Source organism: Podarcis tiliguerta (assembly GCF_965153285.1).
Source record: "Podarcis tiliguerta genome assembly, chromosome: 14".
Taxonomy (NCBI): domain Eukaryota; kingdom Metazoa; phylum Chordata; class Lepidosauria; order Squamata; family Lacertidae; genus Podarcis; species Podarcis tiliguerta.
In genome coordinates this window covers 17,109,592-17,129,764 of record NC_139547.1, presented here as the reverse complement: position 1 = coordinate 17,129,764, position 20,173 = coordinate 17,109,592, and the positions used below count along the sequence as shown (strand labels likewise).

The 20,173-nt window shown below is 44.7% G+C and overlaps 1 protein-coding gene across 4 annotated transcripts in view; it reads right to left on the bottom strand.

Moving 5' to 3' along the window:
• Positions 1 to 20,173, bottom strand: part of TMC3 (transmembrane channel like 3) — a 51,099-nt gene that overhangs the window by 14,382 nt on the left and 16,544 nt on the right. For 3 of the 4 annotated variants that reach the window (XM_083411867.1, XM_083411865.1, XM_083411866.1), the window contains exons 5-15: positions 19,815 to 19,896; positions 18,650 to 18,756; positions 17,134 to 17,232; positions 16,879 to 17,021; positions 8,683 to 8,830; positions 6,816 to 6,859; positions 6,533 to 6,680; positions 5,701 to 5,810; positions 4,441 to 4,519; positions 3,528 to 3,782; positions 2,975 to 3,103 (exon numbers count right to left, since the gene is read on the bottom strand). In XM_083411867.1, coding sequence (XP_083267993.1) covers positions 2,975 to 3,103; positions 3,528 to 3,782; positions 4,441 to 4,519; positions 5,701 to 5,810; positions 6,533 to 6,680; positions 6,816 to 6,859; positions 8,683 to 8,830; positions 16,879 to 17,021; positions 17,134 to 17,232; positions 18,650 to 18,756; positions 19,815 to 19,896 — 1,344 coding nt within the window. Of the gene's footprint in view, positions 1 to 2,974; positions 3,104 to 3,527; positions 3,783 to 4,440; positions 4,520 to 5,700; positions 5,811 to 6,532; positions 6,681 to 6,815; positions 6,860 to 8,682; positions 8,831 to 16,878; positions 17,022 to 17,133; positions 17,233 to 18,649; positions 18,757 to 18,952; positions 19,033 to 19,814; positions 19,897 to 20,173 lie in introns of all 4 variants that reach the window. The other variant, XM_083411868.1, reaches the window with a different exon arrangement.

Sequence of the window (20,173 nt, the reverse complement as noted above, 5' to 3'; positions counted from 1 at the left end):
CAGGAGGCAGATAAACATTTGTGACTAGGAGTGAGATCTTTTCCCCCACTATCAGCCCGGTAAGGGCGTAAGGGGGTAAGGCCTGTACTAGAGAAAATTTAGAATGAAGGTTGAGAGAGATGCCTATTATTAGGCCCCCTTTAGGGCGGCCTCCTTTCAGGGAGGGACAGGCAGGGAGTTCTAGAAGCTCAAAGCCATCTAGGACAATTTTCTCTACTTCCCACAATTCTTGGAACAAGATGATATGAAATAGGTTAATAAACTCCAGGAATTCTGGGTCAAGTTTTTTTCCCCTCCAGCCCGCAATATTCCAGCTCAGGACTGATAGGGGGGAATTCCTGTTGAGTCCGATTCGCTGTCATTTCAGGGAGGGGTGTGAGTCCTTTGGGGGCAGGGCGGGCCCCACGAAGAAGTCAGTTATTTTACTTTGCATAGCAGGCACCTGCTGAAGGGACCTGGTCTTGAAGTTGGTATTGAGATATTCTGACTGGGGTGACAGAACGGGTCTCCCGCTAACTAACCCAAGGGCGGACACTTCAGTGGGAGACACCACTGGATTAGCTGAGACTGCCCCACCGCGAGGTCTAAAGGTCGCCGATGAAACCATTTGGTTTATATGTCCAGCCGGATCTTCAGTCAAAACCGGGCCATTTTTTGATGTAGGAGGAACACTTCCCTGACCAGCTGCCAGCAAAGGTGCTGGGGATGCTCGGCGTGCAGGTACCGTTTGTATGACGGGTCTATGCCGCTCAGGGGAATATGAGGACTCCAGTTCCGGCATTGATGGATTAGATGGTAAGGAATTGTTTTGGTGGGAGGCACTCTGAGTTACACTCTTCGGCGGAGGGCTCTTGGAGGGCGAGTCAAAATTTATCAAGAGTTGGGATGAGAGGCCAACTTGTGTGGCAAGACCTGGTTCTACCAGGCGTCGGTGGGATTTGCCCACAAGTGGGGGAGGCATGGTTTTAGGAGCTGGACTGAGGTATGGGAGACTTCCTATTTCCTTAAAACACGACTCCGAAAAGCTGGCAAGGTTGTCCTGAACAGTGGACAGGACTTTTCCATTCTTCTGGACGTGTATGAGCTGATGATTTAGTACTTCTAGTCTGTCAATTATTTCTTGTTGTTCCCTCGGTGGAAGGTCGCCAAAGGTGGCTAAAAGCTCTCTTTCCTCCGGTGGGGTCAGGGAATTACTTGCGCCAGTGGGATCCTTTAAGGCTCGTGGGGACGTGGGATAAGTCCAGTTTCGAAATGGATGGATATCCTCCAGAGAAGGAGGCTCGATGTCCCGAGGTGCTCCCGGCCTCTCCGACAGGGTCCGCTCCGTGTCGTAACCGGCAAGTAGGAGGGGATGAATCATGCTATCCATAAAAACTCTTGTTGGGATGATATCGTATCTAGCCAAGAGTGATTTCTGCCTGATGATAGCTGAAGGGATCCTTGGAGAGTAGAACGCAAGCATCACTTTCTGTTGCCTGAAATGCTGGTTCAAAGGTAATACTGCAATGAGATCGCATTGTGCGATTTCTATGTTTAGGAGATTGCATATATGCTTTTTGACCCCATCGAGAGTGAGCCACCTTGCTGACCCTACCCCGATATTTAGGCAGATTTTCTTAGGTTGCAGAGACAATGCTTGATGTTTCAGTGCGGGATTTGGTTTGTATTTAGGGGTCCCACTTCCTTTTTTGATTGAGGGTAAGGTTCTCTGGCACTTCATTTCCCCCGTAACTACAGTTGGTTCAGACTTTGGCCAGAGGTTATCAATTTTCTGTTCAAGGTTACATAGCTGGGAGGATAGCACATCAATCTTCTTGAATATGCAATTTAGGGTTCTGACCACAAGGTGGAGATGTTCATGTTGTTCTTGTCTTGCGCAGTCCTCGGCTCCGGCGTCCTGCACCACCCCCAGTGGGACACTCCCTCCTCCTCCGAGCTTGCCATCCACAGCTTTAATCTGGGGTGAAAGTAAAGGTAATTCCTCTGGTGTTGACGTTGTTTCTGGTGACATTAGAGGGTGAAAACGTTCTGAGTTTTCACCCTATAGCAGTGATCAGTGGGGACACTCCATTTGCCAGACACAGGGGGGTCGGTTTTTGATTGTTTGGCTCTTGGGGAGGACAGAGCCTCGTCACAGTCCCTTAGGCGTTTGCCTTGGCCCATCATTGTGAGTCTTTTAAAATAGCGGTGCTAAAAGGTAATAAGGGTAATAAAAATAGAAATACAACCTAATGTGAGCTGGCGAAAAAAACAGTGTGTCGAAGGCTGCTGAAGGATACAGTTATCTGCTCGTTAAAGCTGATTTGCGATGCAGGCTTTGCAGATTATCGGCAATGTGAACTCCTGGCGTGGGCTCCAACACCCTGGTGCAACCTTCAGCAAGAACTTGAAAGGCTGGGAGCCACAACACAAATTTTAGGGAGGGTTCGAAATGAACTCCAGCAGATGCGTCTTACCTTGTCGCCATTTCTACAGCAACATCCCCCGATCAATCCAAAGCAATCCTCCTTCGTCAGACTTAATTAAAATCTGGCATCACATCAGTGGAAAGTCCAGCAATTACTTGACTGGCAAAATGCAAAATTAAAGTAAATAGCTTACTCCAGTGGTTGTAAGATCCAAATCGGGAGAAGAGGTCGGAGAGAACTGGAAGGAGGAACCTTACACGGTGGCCATCTTGGAACCGAAACCTCGACTGGAGGTGTTATAATAATCACAGATATAATCATCAGTAGTGGTAGGGAGACTGTGGCCCTCCAGATGTTGTTGGACTGCAACTCACATCAGCTCCACCAGAGTGACTAATGGTCCAACAACATCTGCAGGGTCCACAGATCCATTGTGTTACAGCGAAAGGGCTGGGTGATGCAATATAGGGATGTAGTAGTCAGCAGCTACCTCCATGTCTGTGTAATGTGCCCCCAGTTTTTAACCTCCCATTCTCCTTCTTTACTAAGAGTAAGTATATACTCACAAATTTGCTTTCCAAATCCCAGCACCAACAGTCACTTAAGTATCGGACAAAAAGCCCACGGAAGAAGTCAATCAGCAGGATGCTCGCCACGGTGAAGAGCATGTCAATAATCGACAGCTTCAACATTTCCTGAAACAGGAAGGATGCAAAAATATCACATTCCAGGGCAAGGGATGCTCCTCTGTACCTTCCATTACTGCCAGGAACAGGGAAAGATGGATCAAACTATTTCTATTCTGTGTTGATGTCACACACGCTTTAGTCATGGGTAGGAATGTCAGAGAATTCCAACAAATGCAGACACGGGAGTAGAAATTGCCTAACAAAGTTTGTTTGTCTGTCCCATGTTTGGAATGGAAATCAATCCAGTGAATACAATTGGCCCAGCAACATTTTGAGGAAAACAGAATCCCCATCCCCGATCCAAAAGCTGACATATAAAAGGGCTCAACAGATCTCCACAGTGGAACCATTCATCAATCCTGCTGCCATCCCTGCAAAGACCTTGTCTTGGGTACCTGCCCGTCTAGTCTCACATAAAGGTCAAACCTACTTGCCCAACATAGGTCTCCCAGCATTGATCTTGGTGGCTCTGAGTGTTGGATTCATAAGATGTTGTCTTGTTGGTCACCATGCTGATGGGTAGAGCGTAGCTTTGAGTGTGGTTGTCAACCAGAAGAAAGGTGCTGGTCCTCATAATGTGCATACTGGGAATGATTGTTGAAAAGTTGTCTTCTCTAACAAGTTTAGTAGCGGAGGTGGTTGTGGCAATCACTGTGGTGCTTCCATTGTTGTGAACTTCAGATTCCTGAAATCATGGAGCAAAAGTCAAACTCATAAACTTAAGCCTTAAGAAGGTGGTGTTTAAAATATCCTGGTTCCAGCCAGTTTGGAGATCTAGATCTTTTAGGACAGAGCTAGGGAACCTGTGGCCAATTCTCCGACTCTCATCAGTCAACAGCCAATGGTCAGGGACAATGGGAATATGGAGTACACCACATTTGGAGGGTGACAGGTTCTCTTCCAGCCCTTATAACAGCCCTATAAGGTAAATCAGTGGGCACAGCATCTTACCAGCTGGGAGCAGTTCAGAGGAGAGCAAAAAAGTGTGAGATAACCAGCCTCAAATAGCCAGCAGAAAAGGTAAAGGGACCCCTGACCGTTAGGTCCAGCCGCGGACGACTCTGGGGTTGCGGCGCTCATCTCGCTCTATAGGCCGAGGGAGCCAGCATGCTTAAGTCTAATTAATGCATGAAGGGGTTAATGCCATAGAGTAAGCTGTCCTGTCTGTCGATCTCTTCTTTATGCATTTGGACCCTCTTAATACTTTTGAAATATTGTTTTTGCATTTTGACTTGTTATCCACCTTGAGTTCCTCAGAAAAACAGATGGAACATTAAAGGCCAAAAACATAAATAAAAAGCATAGAGCTTACATCCCAAAGATGGTCGAAATTTGCAACTTACAGCGATGCTCATGCTGTCCACTTTGTCCAGAAGTGCAATGATCAAACTGTATAGATTTCCCAGATATAAGACAAGAACTCTGTCAAAACAGAAACAGAAACGTCAAGTGCAGAAAGCTACCATCAGTTCACAGTGCTATATAAAAAACTGAATTATACTGAGTTAGACACTTGGATCTGTTCCAGCTTCTTCTTGCCTATACAGTGGTACCTCGGGTTAAGTACTTAATTCGTTCCGGAGGTCTGTTCTTAACCTGAAACTGTTCTTAACCTGAAGCACCACCTTAGCTAATGGGGCCTCCTGCTGCTGCCGCGCCGCTGGAGCACGATTTCTGTTCTCATCCTGAAGCAAAGTTCTTAACCCGAGGTACTATTTCTGGGTTAGCGGAGTCTGTAACCTGAAGCGTATGTAACCTGAAGCATATGTAACCCGAGGTACCACAGTACACTGAGTGGCAGTGGCTTCCCAGGATATCAGACATGAGATATTTCCAGCCTTACCTGGAGATGCCAGGAATTAAACCTGGTACCTTCTGCGTGGAAAATAGATGTTCTGCCACCCAACCACTGCCTCCCCATTGTACCATACAGTAAGCCTGGGCAATGTATTGATACATCAACCAGGACCAGTCTGAGGACCAGATCGCGATGGTGTCTTTACCCAGTGGTATATTGTGGGTGGGGCTTGCCTGCTGCTCAGCGCCCTGCCTTTCTTCTCCTTACTCCCTGTGCCAGGTGTTGGTGGCAGAGGGAGCGGTGGCAATTTCAGCCCAGCGCCTCACAGGGCCGGGGCCAGTGCTCCTTGCTCCTCCCTCCATGTGCCGGGCACTGGCGACAGAGGAAGCAGCAGCGGTTTCACCCTGGCATCTTATGGGGCCAGGGGGCTTGATGCTCCTTCCTTTTCAACATTGTGATGTGTCACTATATTGCGATGTTTAGCTGGTGATACACTACCATGTTGAACCTGGTATCACCCAGCCCTACCATACAGACAAAAATATGATACTGTGGTACCTCAGGTTAAGAACATAATTCGTTCTGGAGGTCTGTTCTTAACCTGAAACTGTTCTTAACCTGAGGTACCACTTTAGCTAATGGGGCCTCCCGCTGCGTGATTTCTGTTCTCATCCTGAAGCAAAGTTCTTAACCCGAGGTACTATTTCTGGGTTAGCGGAGTCTGTAACCTGAAGCGTCTGTAACTTGAAGCGTCTGTAACCCGAGGTACCACTGTATACAATCAGTCCAGCCCTCCTTCCCATACCTGGCAAGCTGAAAGCGTAGGGTTGTTCGAGGGTGGTACATCTCTAGTGCAGCAACCAATTCGAAGGCAGAAGGAGCGAGCATTGTGATGAGGGAGACAACAACACTTACCTGGAAAGAAGAGGGACACGTGCGATTTTTAGCAGAGGTCCCTGTGGAATTCTTTTTTTAAAAAATAGTTTTTATTAAGAATTTCAACACAACAAATTATCAAAACATACCATCTTCCTCCCCCCCCCCAATTTTTCCCCCTTCCCCCCTTCCCAAGAAGAACCTTCCCTCCCTCCCCCCCCCAAGAATTCCCTCAGCTCCTCTCTCTGATGTTTCAACACATGTTGTTCTCTGCATATTGTAAAATTGTAAAAATCTTTAAATTATCTGTCTGTTAACAACCAATAAATTTGTGTATGTTTATTCAAAACCTGCCAAGGAGTCCAATTCATTTTGTGTTGTTTTTTTAAAATAAATTGTAAAAAGTTCCCATTCTTCTTTAAAGTCACAGTTGTCCTTGTCTCGCAGTTTGTACCTCAATTTCGCCAGGGGTCCCTGTGGGATTCAATCATTTGCTAAACAGGGTGCAGAATAACTTGATCCACACACCTCGGATTAATGTTCAGATCAAACTGCTGCTCTCTCTTGGATTCCACACTTCTACATAAGCTGTGGCTCTCAGTTCTTGGCTCAAAACCCATATTCAAAATAAGGTTTAAAAATGTGTATTTTGAGAGAAATTTTTTCAAAACCTGTATTTAAGTGTGGATAGCCCATTAACAAAGGTCAATGTAATCACTCCCATACTGCAGACGGAGACGGAGAGGATGTGTTTTTATTACCTCATTCTTTTCCCAGAGTGTTAGTTCCTTTTTCGTGCGCTCTAATTTCTGGGATCGATCCACTACGAAGTAAATGATGTAAATGCTTCCGGCGAGTGAGAGGAGAACAAGGATGTTGGCGATGATCCTTAAGCTGATGGTCACGGCCCTTTACACGAGGGTAGGACAAAGTATGGATATTGCTTCAGCAAGTCATTTTCATATTGTTTCAAAAGGACAGGAGGAAGACAATTCCACTTTTGCAACCGTGGAACACAGGCTGGGAAATGATACATATACATACATGTTTGTGCTTTTCTTCTTTTCCTGTTCTTCTAGTATGGCTTCCTGTGATGGGAGAAACACAGAAATAATAGCATGTAGCAGGGATGCCAACCTAAATAAAATATTGGGGGCGTGGCACGTAAGCCCCGCCCCACATAATCGATCACATGATGCAGTGCACGCTTTCCATTTGAATGGCAATGCCCATCAATTTTGGGGGGCAGCCCCCTCAAATATTTTATTGGGGGGGGGCAAAGGGACCTTGGCCCCTAGGAGTTGGCTCCAATGGCATGTGGTGAGCTTCATGGGACTTGCTTCTGAGTAAACATGCATAGGATTGCATTGTTGGGTCAGCCCCCTTTTGGACTCTCCTGTCCCTCTCTAAGGCAGGCATAGGCAAACACAGCCCTCCAGATGTTTGGGGACTACAACTCCCATGATCCCTAGCTAACAGGACCACTGGTCAGGGATGATGGGAATTGTAGTTCCAAAACATCTGGAGGGCCGAGTTTGCCTATGCCTGCTCTAAGGTGTGAGAGAACTGTTAGGGTGCAAGTCAAGGTTTTTAGGCGCCACAACCCCTTTTTGTTGTTTTTACTACCCCCAGTCAGAAAAGAGAGGCAGACTGCTTGAATTCTTATGGATAAAGCGTGTTCTCCTTCAGGGAGAGCACGTGTTGCAGTGGGGTCTACTGAGCCACCCCCTTTGTTGCCGGGTAAGTTCTCCAAGATGGCCAGGGGGCAGTGATTGGATTGCTGAGTTGCTGGGGGAAAAGTTATGTTGCAATTTTGGTGGGAGGGGTAAAAGGTTTAAATACTCTGCACGCAGCCTTGTACTTTCTCTTTTGCTGCGTGCAACGGATCACCCGCCCACCCGCCCTAGAGTAAGGGGTTGTTGCGTTGACCTTGCTATGCCTGTCATGGGGTCGTCTGGCTTTGAGCAGGGGCCTGGTAGGAATTTTTCCACCTGGCAAATTGGCTGGCTGGGTGGTTTTTGCCTACTGCGTAGCAAATCATCACAACTTGTAAGGTTGTGGTTAGGCATTGGTTATGAATTGGTGGAGGAGGGGTCAGGATAGGCTGTGCCTGCCCCTCCATGGTTGCTGCGGAAAGGGAATTTCCTTAAAGGAATCCTGGGGCTTGCCATCTTTTCGTCCAATCCCTGGAATGGGACTAGGGCCAGCAAGCCTTCAGGGAGCAGGCGGGTGAGAGTTGAGGGTCTGTGACTCAGCTCCAATGCCTCCCCAACTTGCTTTCCCCCGCACTGTCTTTCGGTGGTGCCCGGAAGTCAGTTCTGTCCCCAGGCGGGGGCACAGATAGTCTTAACCAATGCCTAAACAACCACTCACGGTTTGCATTTGAATAAAGTTGTGGCCAAAATCATGCCAAAAATCTTAAACAAAAATTACGTGTCTGTTGTGAGTTATTTGGGGGGGTGGATTGGGGACCTCGACACACAATAGGATTTAAGAGTGACCATGTGCTACTATTTCCATGTGCACTTAGATTTTACTAGATGATTATTATTCTCTCTTTAGAAATGCGAGGCTTTATCATTTATTGGCAGGTCACAATGCCCTGTAGCTAGCAATCCATTAAAAGAAGAGCTCTTAATTCTTCTAAAGTCATCTATTTCCTTGGGATAAAATAGAATCTCTGGGTTTTTTCACAGATCCCTTCAGGGTTCTGTCTGCTGTTTGCAGAGCTGCCTCTACAAACATTTACCACCAAACAGTGTTACTTTCAAACACTAACAAGCATTGCACCTTTGGAGCATTAATGTATTGCATTTTTCTTTTCTTTTTGCATTCGCTCCGTAACACATTTGCATCCTGCACAACAATCACAGGCAGGCATCTCTTCCGGCTACAGAGACTAGTTGCTTACCCTGATGCTGTTAACTATGGCAGCTGATTTGCTCTCTGCAGCCTCAGGGTTGCCAATGAGATAATCCCAGGCACAGAAGACCCGCCAACAAAACGTGTAATTTTCATCAGAAGCGCTTGCTAGGCTCATTCTTGAATTTTTAGCCATCCTGGATAAGAGCAGCGGAGATATTGCATAAATGTGAGTTGCTCAAGGGCTGGTTCATACAAGCACCTGAATCCCCAATTACCAAATTCCTCCATTGAATGTGCGAACTGACTCCATTCCAAAGCACAGTGTTTGAACAGGCACCGAATGATAGTAACGCTCCGACTGCAAATGGCTAATCATTAACAATTTTAATACTAATCCTCCCATTGCAGGTACAAGAATTCTGGAGGCAAAAGAGTTAAAGATCTCCCATGCAGAGGCATAGGAAAGTCAGGTGGTACCCGGTGTGGAAAATTTCATCCCCCCTTATTTATTTACCCCCCCCTTATTTATTTATTTATTTATTTATTTATTTATTGCCTGCAAAAATGGTTTTACGTTATTTTGTATTTTCTTACAAAGAAATAATAATAAGTAATAATAAAAATAAAAATAAAAATTTATTTATATCCCCCCCTCCCCAGCCAAAGTCGGGCTCAGGGCGACTAACATCAGATGCATAACATTGGTATACAGTGGTGCTTTGCAAGACAAATTTAATTCGTTCTGCGAGTTTTTTCGTCTTGTGAATTTTTCGTCTTGCGAAGCACGGTTTCCCATAGGAGTGCATTGACGGCTTTAAGAAAAAGGCGCAAGACATTTTCTGTTTGGTTTCTGTTGGTTTCTGTTTTCTGTTGGTTTTTGTTTTCCTTCACTGTGCAGCGAAAGGGCTTGTCACGAGACAGGTGTTTACATTCCACAGTCTGTACTGTACTGTTGGAGTTTCTCACGGGAAAGGGAGACTGGATGTGACGTACACTGGTTTCCTGTTTTTCACTGTGTTGTTTCTCTCCAAGCTGTCGAGGAGAGAGGATGCTTTTCTGCTCCGGCAGAGGCAAGATGTCTTTCTGTAATATAACTGCTTTGAACTGTAAATAAAGCAACCAAGAGTATGCAGCACGTACTCCTCATCCTTCCGCTGGGCACGGAACTCTGCTTTAACCAACACGTGGTTATGGGCCCAGAAGTCGAATCGGAGTGCCGGCAAAGGATCGGAATGCAGAGGGACAGATCGGATTGGAATCTGCTCTGCGCATAAACATGATTGATGAGGTATGTTGCTACTGCTCCGGGCAGCCTGCCAGCTTCTAGTTAATGGCTTTATGGCTGGACTTTGAACTGTTAAAGCCGTTTTGCCGGGAATAGGAAAATGGCTCCCAGGCTCAAGTTACTATGCTGGGGAAATCGAAAGTAACTTTTAAGTGCGCTTTTGGAATAAAGCAGGTGCAGCAGTGACGCAGCAAGATTTAAAGCAGCATATATGACGCTGAAGGCTAATGCCAGAGTCATGATGGCCCTTCAGGATGCTTGTGGGATTCCTAAGCTCAACAAGAAAAATTATGCCGACTGGGTTTTGTATGCAGAGGCAATTCTGCGGAAAGAGGGTTTGTTTGAGGTCATTACAGAAACCCCCCCAGCTCCAGTTACAGATGCATGGAAAGTTAAGGATTCCAAAGCACGGGGAACACTTACATTGATAGTATCCCCAGAAGAGCTCTGTCTATTGCGTGATAAGACCTCAGCCAGAGAAATTTGGGATTCTTTGAGAGAGGCTCACTTAAGGACAGAAGCTGGATCTACTATGTTTTACTTTAACAAGCTGCATAATATGGCTCTTGCTGAAGGTGGAGATGTGCGTTTACATCTGATGGAGATGCAAAATCTGAGACATGAGCTGCAACAGAGAGGACTCAACTTTCCAGAGGCTGTGTATTCTTTCATGATACTACAATCTTTGGGTTCAGGTTGGGAGTCTGTTGCAACCCAGATTGCTGTGCAGCCAACAGCTCAGCTAACAGTGGACTTTGTTACTGCCGTGGTGTTAAATGAAGCAGATCGCCGGGGTGCTAGCTGCATGGGCAAGGGGGAGTCTTCACAGACGTCATCCCATAGTGCAGTGGAACCACCAGATGGCGCCAAAGCTTTGAAGGCAGTGAAATGCTACTCGTGTGGACGTCTAGGCCATATGAAGAGGGAATGCAGATATCCCAGGGCCAAGACAGAGCAGCGCAGCGAAAGCTCATCGCGTGGAAAAGGCCGAGGCAAAGGCAAAGGTCCGGTGTCTAGGACAACGCAGCACAAGGCTATGGTTTCACGCTTCACTCCAAAGGTTGCAGAGGTCCAGAAGACGTCTAGATCTTTCTTCGTTGTTGATTCGGCGGCGACCCACCACATGTGCAACGATAAGAGACTTTTTGTGTCTTTTACACCGCAGGAAGGTGCGATTCACCAGGCGGATGACCACACTATTCCCAGTAAAGGCTACGGAACTGTTGTTCTTCACAGTTTGGACTTATCGATACAGAATGTCCTTTACGTGCCAGACGCCAAACATAATCTGCTCAGCGTTGGACAACTGAATGAGCGGAACATTGACGTTTCCTTCAAGAACAAGAAGTGCATCATCACAAAGAAAAATGACTATGAATTGCATGCTGAATATGTTGATCGTTTGTTTGTTTTGTATTATGATGATGTTGTGCAGGATGACACTTGTTGCATTGCAGGTTCTAACAAAAGTTTGCATGCAGGATGTATTCATGATTTTCATCGAAAATTTGGTCATTTGCATTTTGAGGCAGTATCTAAAATGCCTGCCTTGGTTGAAGGTATGACTATTAGACCCTGCAGGTACCACATGAAGTGCAAAGCATGCGCAGCAAACAAGGTGAAAATGGCTGCGAAAGGTAAGGTGTCTAGTAGGCAAGCTACGGAACCATACCAGATTATTCATGCTGATTTGGTTGGACCACTAGCGCCCTCTTTGGGTGGAAATAGGTACTTCATGGTTCTCATTGACGCATTTTCTAGATATATTTTTGTGTACAATCTCAAGCAGAAATCAGAGGCTTTTCCTAGGTTCAAGGAATTCTGTGCTTGGTTGGAAAATGTGCATGGTAAGAAGATAAAGACTCTTTTCAGTGATCGCGGGGGAGAATTCACTTCTCAGCAGTTTGAAGCTTTTCTGACTGAGAAAGGAATTCAACACGATTTGTCTAGTCCTCGCTCGCCATGGCAGAATGGACTTGCGGAACGGGCAAATCAGACATTGCTTCAAGGGTTAAAAACCTTGCTGCATGATGCCAATCTTCCAGAGAGTTATTGGGCCGAATCTCTCTCGTGTTTTGTTTACAGTTACAATCGCAGGTTATCTTCAGCGATTGGTTGTACCCCCTATGAGAAGATGTTTGGCAAGAAGCCATACATCAAACACATGAAAATTTTTGGTTCTGACATGTGGGTTCATTCACCACAAAATTCAAAGTTAGACAAGCGTGGATTGCATGGTATCTTTCTAGGTTATCAGAAAGGGTCTTACAGAATAATGATGACTGACTCTAAGACAATTAAGCTCACGAGAAGTGTTGAATACAATGCAAAGTGGGGGGAGAATGTGGGAATTTTCCAATGTTATCCTGATGACAGTGATGAGACTGAGGATAGTCAGAAGCAACCACAACAACCCACACCCACTGATGAAGGTTCTGAGTCTGAATCTGAAACTGAATCGGGTGATTCAGAGGATTTCAAGAGTGCGAAAGCCTCTATGCGACCCTCTGAAAGCTCTGATCAAGAATTGGAAGAACCATTGTTCACAATAGGTCGCTTTTCTCCTAAGAAGGAAGAGGAGAGTGTTGAAGACTTAAGGCTAATTCGTAGGTCACAGAGAGCCACAAAAGGCAAACCTCCAAAGAGATTTGCTGATGAATTTGCTACGATAGCAGTAACAGCTGTTAAAAGCTCCAAGAAGGTATTTGAACCTTCAAGTTTCCAAGAAATCCAGGGTTTGGATTCAAAGGAAGCTGAACCATGGTTAAATGCCATGAAGGCTGAGCTTGATTCCTTGGAAAGGAACAAAACATGGGAGCTAGTTCCAGTAGTTCCAGGAATGAAACTGCTTGGAAGCAAATGGGTCTTCAAAGCGAAGACTGATCAAAATGGCAAGATAGTCAGACACAAAGCCAGATTGGTAGCCAGAGGTTTTGCACAAGTACCAGGTGAAGACTATCACGAGACCTACTCACCCACAGTGAGGTATGAAAGCATTAGGCTTATGCTCAAGCTAGCTGCAGAGGAAAATCTACACATTAGTCACCATGATATTAATACAGCTTTTCTGTACGGATCTCTGGATGAATCACTTTATATGCTTCCACCTGATGGCGTACAGGTAAAACAGGGATTTGTTTGTGCTCTGAAGAAATCCCTTTATGGTCTCAAACAAAGTGCACGGTGTTGGCACACAAAACTCACTGAAGTATTGTTTTCTCTAGGTTTTCAGCAAGGGAAAGCTGATCCATGTGTATTTGTCAAAGAGGAGGGGCAAAAGAAACTGTACTGTTTGTTTTATGTTGATGATTTATTATTCTTTTGGAAAGATGTCGCAATGTACAATAACGCCCTAGCTCAACTGAAAGAGCACTTTGACATGAAAGATCTTGGTGAGGTAAACAACTACCTATCTCTGGAAATAGAAAGAGATCAAGATGGTAACATTCTAGTACACCAGTCACGGAAAATTGCTGATGTGTTAAGCAAACTAAACCTGATGGATGCTAACCCTGTAGACACACCGATGACAACAGGTTATCAGGTAGATGACACTGGAGAAGCATTTTCTGACTCTACACTGTACAGAAGTGTGCTAGGCAAGCTAAACTTCATTGCCAGATGTTCAAGACCAGACATTGCTGTTAGCTGTAATTTGCTAAGCAGACAAGTCAACAATCCTAGTGTCAAGGATTGGAAAGCTCTGAAACGCATAGCGCGGTATTTGAAAGGCACTATGCATTACAGACTGAGATTTAACAATCAGAAGTCTGGTGGTCTTGAGATATTTGCAGATGCAAGTTTTGGAAGTGACACTGAAGACAGGAAAAGTACGTCTGGAGTTTGCTACATGTACAATCAGGGTCTGTTTGATTGGTCATGCAAGAAGCAAACAACAGTTAGCTTAAGTACTTGTGAAGCTGAACTGAATGCACTGTCTTATTCACTTAAGGATTGTGAATGGTTGATACAATTGTGCAAAGATATGAAAATTCCTGTCAAATGTCCAATCCAGGTTTACCAGGACAACAAAGCATGTTTGGCTTTGCTAAAGTCTGAAGGTTGTAAGCAAAGCACGAAGCACTTGCAATTAAAATTGCAGCATGCTAGGGAATGTATTCAGAAGGGACTCGTAACGGTGTCCTATATGCCAGGTAATAAAATTCCTGCTGATGTATTATCCAAGATTGTATCAAGGGATCAACACTGTACCTATGTGCAGAAGTTGGGTTTGTACTGATATTGTACGAACACGCTGCCCAGTGATGTTCACAGAAAGGGGGAGGATGTTGGTTTCTGTTTTCCTTCACTGTGCAGCGAAAGGGCTTGTCACGAGACAGGTGTTTACATTCCACAGTCTGTACTGTACTGTTGGAGTTTCTCACGGGAAAGGGAGACTGGATGTGACGTACACTGGTTTCCTGTTTTTCACTGTGTTGTTTCTCTCCAAGCTGTCGAGGAGAGAGGATGCTTTTCTGCTCCGGCAGAGGCAAGATGTCTTTCTGTAATATAACTGCTTTGAACTGTAAATAAAGCAACCAAGAGTATGCAGCACGTACTCCTCATCCTTCCGCTGGGCACGGAACTCTGCTTTAACCAACAGTCACCCCCCCCTTATTTATTTATTTATTTATTTATTTATTTATTGCCTGCAAAAATGGTTTTACGTTATTTTGTATTTTCTTACAAAGAAATAATAATAAGTAATAATAAAAATAAAAATAAAAATTTATTTATATCCCCCCCTCCCCAGCCAAAGTCGGGCTCAGGGCGACTAACATCAGATGCATAACATTGGTATACAGTGGTGCTTTGCAAGACAAATTTAATTCGTTCTGCGAGTTTTTTCGTCTTGTGAATTTTTCGTCTTGCGAAGCACGGTTTCCCATAGGAGTGCATTGACGGCTTTAAGAAAAAGGCGCAAGACATTTTCGTCTTGCGAAGCAAGCCCATAGGGAAATTCGTCTTGCGAAGCAACTCAAAAAACAAAAAACTCTTTCGTCTTGCGAGTTTTTCATCTTGCGAGGCATTCGTCTTGTGAGGTACCACTGTAAAATCAAACAATAATTAAATTACCTCCTAAAAACATGTCAAAATCAAATTAAAGTCTAATTAGATGGCTTTCTGCAAGATTAGGGTTGGGAACAGTAAGTGTTCCACTGAATTGAAATTTCAGCCTTCACGACATAGGAAAACGGCCAAGTAAACCGCTATTTTCGCGGAGGAGGGTCAAGATATTAACTGATATGCATGAAATTTCAAATATAGCTATATAATCCCTAGTGTAGTAAAATAAGACCTTTGGAGCAAGCATTTTTTTTAAGAAAAGTTTTTTATGAACCGCCCTAGTAGGGCAGTAATTGTTCCTTGATAATTTGTCACCCCCCTCCATTATGGAACCTGGGGCAGCCTGCCCCCCCTTCCTATGCCCCTGCTCCCATGCCTGGTCGCAATCTCTTTGTCGATCTCAAACCACCCCACTACCACACACGATCAGTCAACTAGATAAGTCAACTAGATAGGGAAAACTGCACAGCAAACACCATGTCTAATATGGCCTTCAGGGATGGTTCATCCTGCACATCATGCTCCTCATTGCAAATGCTATGGGAAATGGCTTGCAAAAATGGTTATGTGACTTACCCCCAATAAATCAACATACCTGTCCGGCACAGGGTAACCAAGATGGCAAAAGAGGGAATGGGTTTGCACCAAATTTACACGTGCAAATTTATATGTGTAGCTGCGAATTAAGAAATTATCACTATAATTTAAACGGGAATGCAAGGCATCTCGCCATAATAGAGAAGACTGTGGCTAGGTTGTGTGGGTGCCATTTCAGTCTGCTGCCCACATAATACCTGCAGGTGAGAAACTTTATGGTTCTTCCACCTGTTCCTTATTCTATTGTGATTCATCTTGAAACCGGACTTGGACCAGGCAGTTCTTCAAATAAATAGAGGATTCCTCCTGAGGGACGACTGTTCATGCTGAAATGGGTATTCCCTACCATGGAATCTCTCTTCTAACTAGTCCTGCTCCTAAACACTGTTTTTTAGCACCAGTAGGGATACAGGTAAAGGTAAAGGTCCAGTCGTGGCCGACTCTGGGGTTGCGGCGCTCATCTCGCTTTATTGGCTGAGGGAGCCGGCGTACAGCTTCCGGGTCATGTGGCCAGCATGACTAAGCCGCTTCTGGCAAACCAGAGCAGCGCACAGAACTTCCTGCCGGAGCGGTACCTATTTATCTACTTGCACTTTGATGTGCTTTCAAACTGCTAGGTTGGCAGGAGCAACGGGAGCTCACCCCGCCTTGGGGATTCAAACCACCGACCCTCTGATTGGCTTCCCCAGGGATACAGGTATGGTTCAATAAAAACACCACCCAAACATCTTTGCTTTTTTATGCCTTTGCTTATTTATACATTTTTCAATCCTAGCCAGTTTGTTTGCTTGCAAATGAAGTAATGAAAGCATGGTGGGGGGAGCAATTCCAGTTGGATAACTTTAGTCCAGTGGCTTTCTTGGGGAGGGGGTACGAACAGAGGGTTCGATCCTGCTCAGTTTGACTGAGCGTGTGTGTTCCCCTGCAGCGTGGTGCAGTTTGAAAAACCTGCTTGCAAACAAACCCATGCTGTTTTTTCACAGAGGCTGTCTGCCTCTGTTTCCCTGCTCAACTCCCTGCCCCCTTACAACTCTGGCTCGCTTCGGGTGGCCCAACTCGGGGCAACCGTGACCTGACTTGGACAAAGCCTGGATCCCACCCTGAATTGGCCCATCTCTGGATTTGGGATCCAGGCATTTGCTGAAGCTGATGCCCAGCCCCTACTTGCCTGTCCTCTCCCACATGCCCCGTAGCAACCATTTTGTGACCTCAGCGCTTTATCGAATATCCAAAATGTCTGCCCCAAGTCCCAAAGGTTGGCGACCCCTGCCTTAAGCAAAAGAGCTGCATTACTTCTTTAAGAGGATGATGAAGCTGTAAGCAAAGACGGCCATTCCGACGAGGAAGTAAGCGAGGGGCAACCGGTAGCCTGCTGTCCCAATCTTCCTCGCCTGTCCGTAGTACCCATAGAATAAAACTGAGTACTGGAGGTAGCCCTGTGGAAACACCAATGAAATAAATCAGCATCTAGTCGGGTAGCCACCCAGTCCATCTAAAGAAAAAAGGCCCAATCGATTGCTGATATGATAATATAATTTTTCGCCTTGCCCCCAAAGACCAGATCGTATCAAGATCTTGTGCAGATTCTTCTTGCCCGGCAGGGATGCTCTTGCTTGGAGTGCTTCCAAAGGGCTCTCCAGCCAGGATCTGTAATAACAAAGCAAAGGTTTAAACAGACCCTCTGAGTGTCCCTATTTTCCGGAGACAGTCCCGGATTTACAGAAGCCTTCCCAGCTTTTGATTTGATGTCAGGGGTTGGACTGAGGAGGAATGGTGGGAGCCGCCGCCCCCCTGTACCTTCCGAGAAGAGGAGAACAGTATAGATTTAGAACAGTGGTTTGCAGAAGGGCATAGCTCAGAGGTTGCAGAGGGGGAAAGTTGGGAAATATTGAGAGAGCAGCAGGAAGAAGAAGCACCAGGTGAGAGACAGCTGACAGACTCAGTGTCTCCAGAAAGCCTTCCTGACTCCCCTCTTCCAGAACCAGGCGTGCATTGAGAGTAGTAGAACAGAAAGCTCAGAGGCAGAAAGCTCAGATCAGCTGCCGCAGGAGTGATGTAGAATAGGAGGGACTGAGGGGGTGGGACTTGACTTGGAGCAATACCATTATTTATTAGAGACGGTGTTCCTTTGTCTCTCTCTCTCTGTGAATACTGAATAATTTACGTGGTTAAGAACTCTTTTCGGTTATCTGCTTTTTGACTGCCACGGGGGAAGGAATGGTAATTCCCTGAAACCTTGACATTTGACCCCAGAATGTCCTGCTTTTCCTTAGGTCGTCCCTATTTTCATCAGATAAATGTTGGAGGGTGTGCAGTTATGCAACCCCCCGAGCCAAGGAGATAAGTAACTATACAACATTTAGAAGACTTCAGAAGGCAGTTCTGTAAAGGGAAGGTTTTTTATGTTTAATGTTTTATTATGTTTTTTTATATGTTAGAAGCCACCCAGATTAGCTGGGGCAACCCAGTCAGATGGGTCGGGCATAAATAATAAATTTATTATTATTATTATTATTATTATTATTATTATTATTATTATGGAATAGGACATCCTTATTTTCATTGGAGAAATGTTGGAGGGTATGTGAAAACAGCTCAGGACCGCAGTACCTCAAGGACTGCCTCTTTGCATATGAACCTAGGTGTTGATTGCTTCCAGTTTTTAAATTGTATCAAGATGTAAACCACCTGGGGCAGCTCTTTTGAGGGCCAAAAGCCAGTATATACATGCTTTAATTTATAAATAAATAAATAAGCACATACCATGCCAAATCTCCCACACCACACCACACCACACCACACCACACCACAGCAGGCAGGCAGTAGTGTACCTAACACATAAGACTGGACTCCTGTTACCGAATTGCTGTTTTTATAGTGCAATTTTGCTGGTGTTTTGTTTTTGTTTTGTTTTGTTAAAATGCTGTATCTCTGCTTTTCATGGGGGTTTTTTTTGATTTGTTTTTGGTATGATGTTGTGTTTTTGTATACCGCTTCTGAATGAATAAATAAATAACTCTCCACACATCCCCCCAAGAAATACCATCCAACGAGCATTGCTTACCTCTGGTAAAACAACAAATGTTCCTGTCATGATGGTGAGAACAATGTTGATTCCAAATAGCCATCTCAAAAAAATAAAGTAAGAGGCAACTCCAGAGCCAAAGTGACCTTCAATCACAAAAGGGGGGGGGGAGTATTAGCATTATTCTATTCTATTCTATTCTATTCTATTCTATTCTATTCTATTCTATTCCCTTCACCACCCCATGGTCCCAGGACGGGTTACAACAATTAAAACACAATATTAAAAAGAGTTTCTAACAACTTGCCCCCACAGAAATAACGTGGGCCCTAAAAAACATACATCTGAAGTGTCAAAAGCCTGGGTCCTCAGCATTTGAAGGTCTTCAGCATTTGACGGTAGCTGCATAACAAAGGTCCCTCCTGTGGGGAGGCAGTTTGGCAACTTAAGAGGCTACCACAGAGACTGCCCTCTCCCAGGCATTAGGAGAATGTCACAAGAAAATGCTGGTGAATTTTCACACCGCATTAAAAATAAATAAATAAATAACCAGGGTTTTCTTCCCAGCCGGAACCCGCTGGAACCCAGTTCTTGCACCTCTCAGATGGACACCATTGCCATGCTAAGAGAACAAGGAAGGCATTCGTGGTGAGTTCCGGCACCTCTTTTTCCACCAAAATAGCACGGATAATCACAAACGGATTCAGAAATGAGACGAACTAAACTTTAGATTGGGAGGGGAAATGACAGACTGAAGTTGGCAGATTCTTCCATCCCTTCTTCCAAGTAATAATATGCAAGATTGCAGTGTTACTCTGAGGGAAGTGTGCTTTAGAACCTCAGCTCAAAAATAAGGGAATGTTGATTTAATTTTTTTTAATTGCCTCAATTTGACAAATGTTGGAAGCATCTAACATCTATCTATATCTATCTATCATCTATCTATCATCTATCTATCTATCTATATCTATCTATCTATCTATCTATCTATCTATCTATCTATCTATCTATCTATCATCATCTATCTATCTACCTATCTATCTATCTATCTTCTATCTATTATCTATCTATCATATATCTATCATCTATCTATCTATAATATAATATTATATAATATCTTCAATAAGCCAAAATGAAAGCCTTATTCCCAGCACTTTGCCATGACAGGCAACATCTTAGTTAATTAGCCTCCCTCCATACTTACTTTCTATTTTCTTGATTCTCATTTCCCAGGGAATAAAGATGACCACAAAGTTATATGCAAGCCGAATAAATTTTCGCCACAGCTGGGAAAAACACAGACATATTAGAAACAGCTTTAGTTCACATGAAAGGAATACACTCTGTCGACACAAGGGATCGTTCTCAGCATTTAGGTCCCATCTGCACTGTACATTCAATGCAGTATCATACCACCTTAAACAGTCACGGCTTTCCCCAAGGAATCCTGGGAAGTGTAGTTTGTTAAGGGCTTGGGAAATTGTTATGAGGACCCCCCCCCCCCATTTCTCTCACAAAACTACAATTCCCAGAGTGGTTTAATAAAAATAATAATTATTAAAG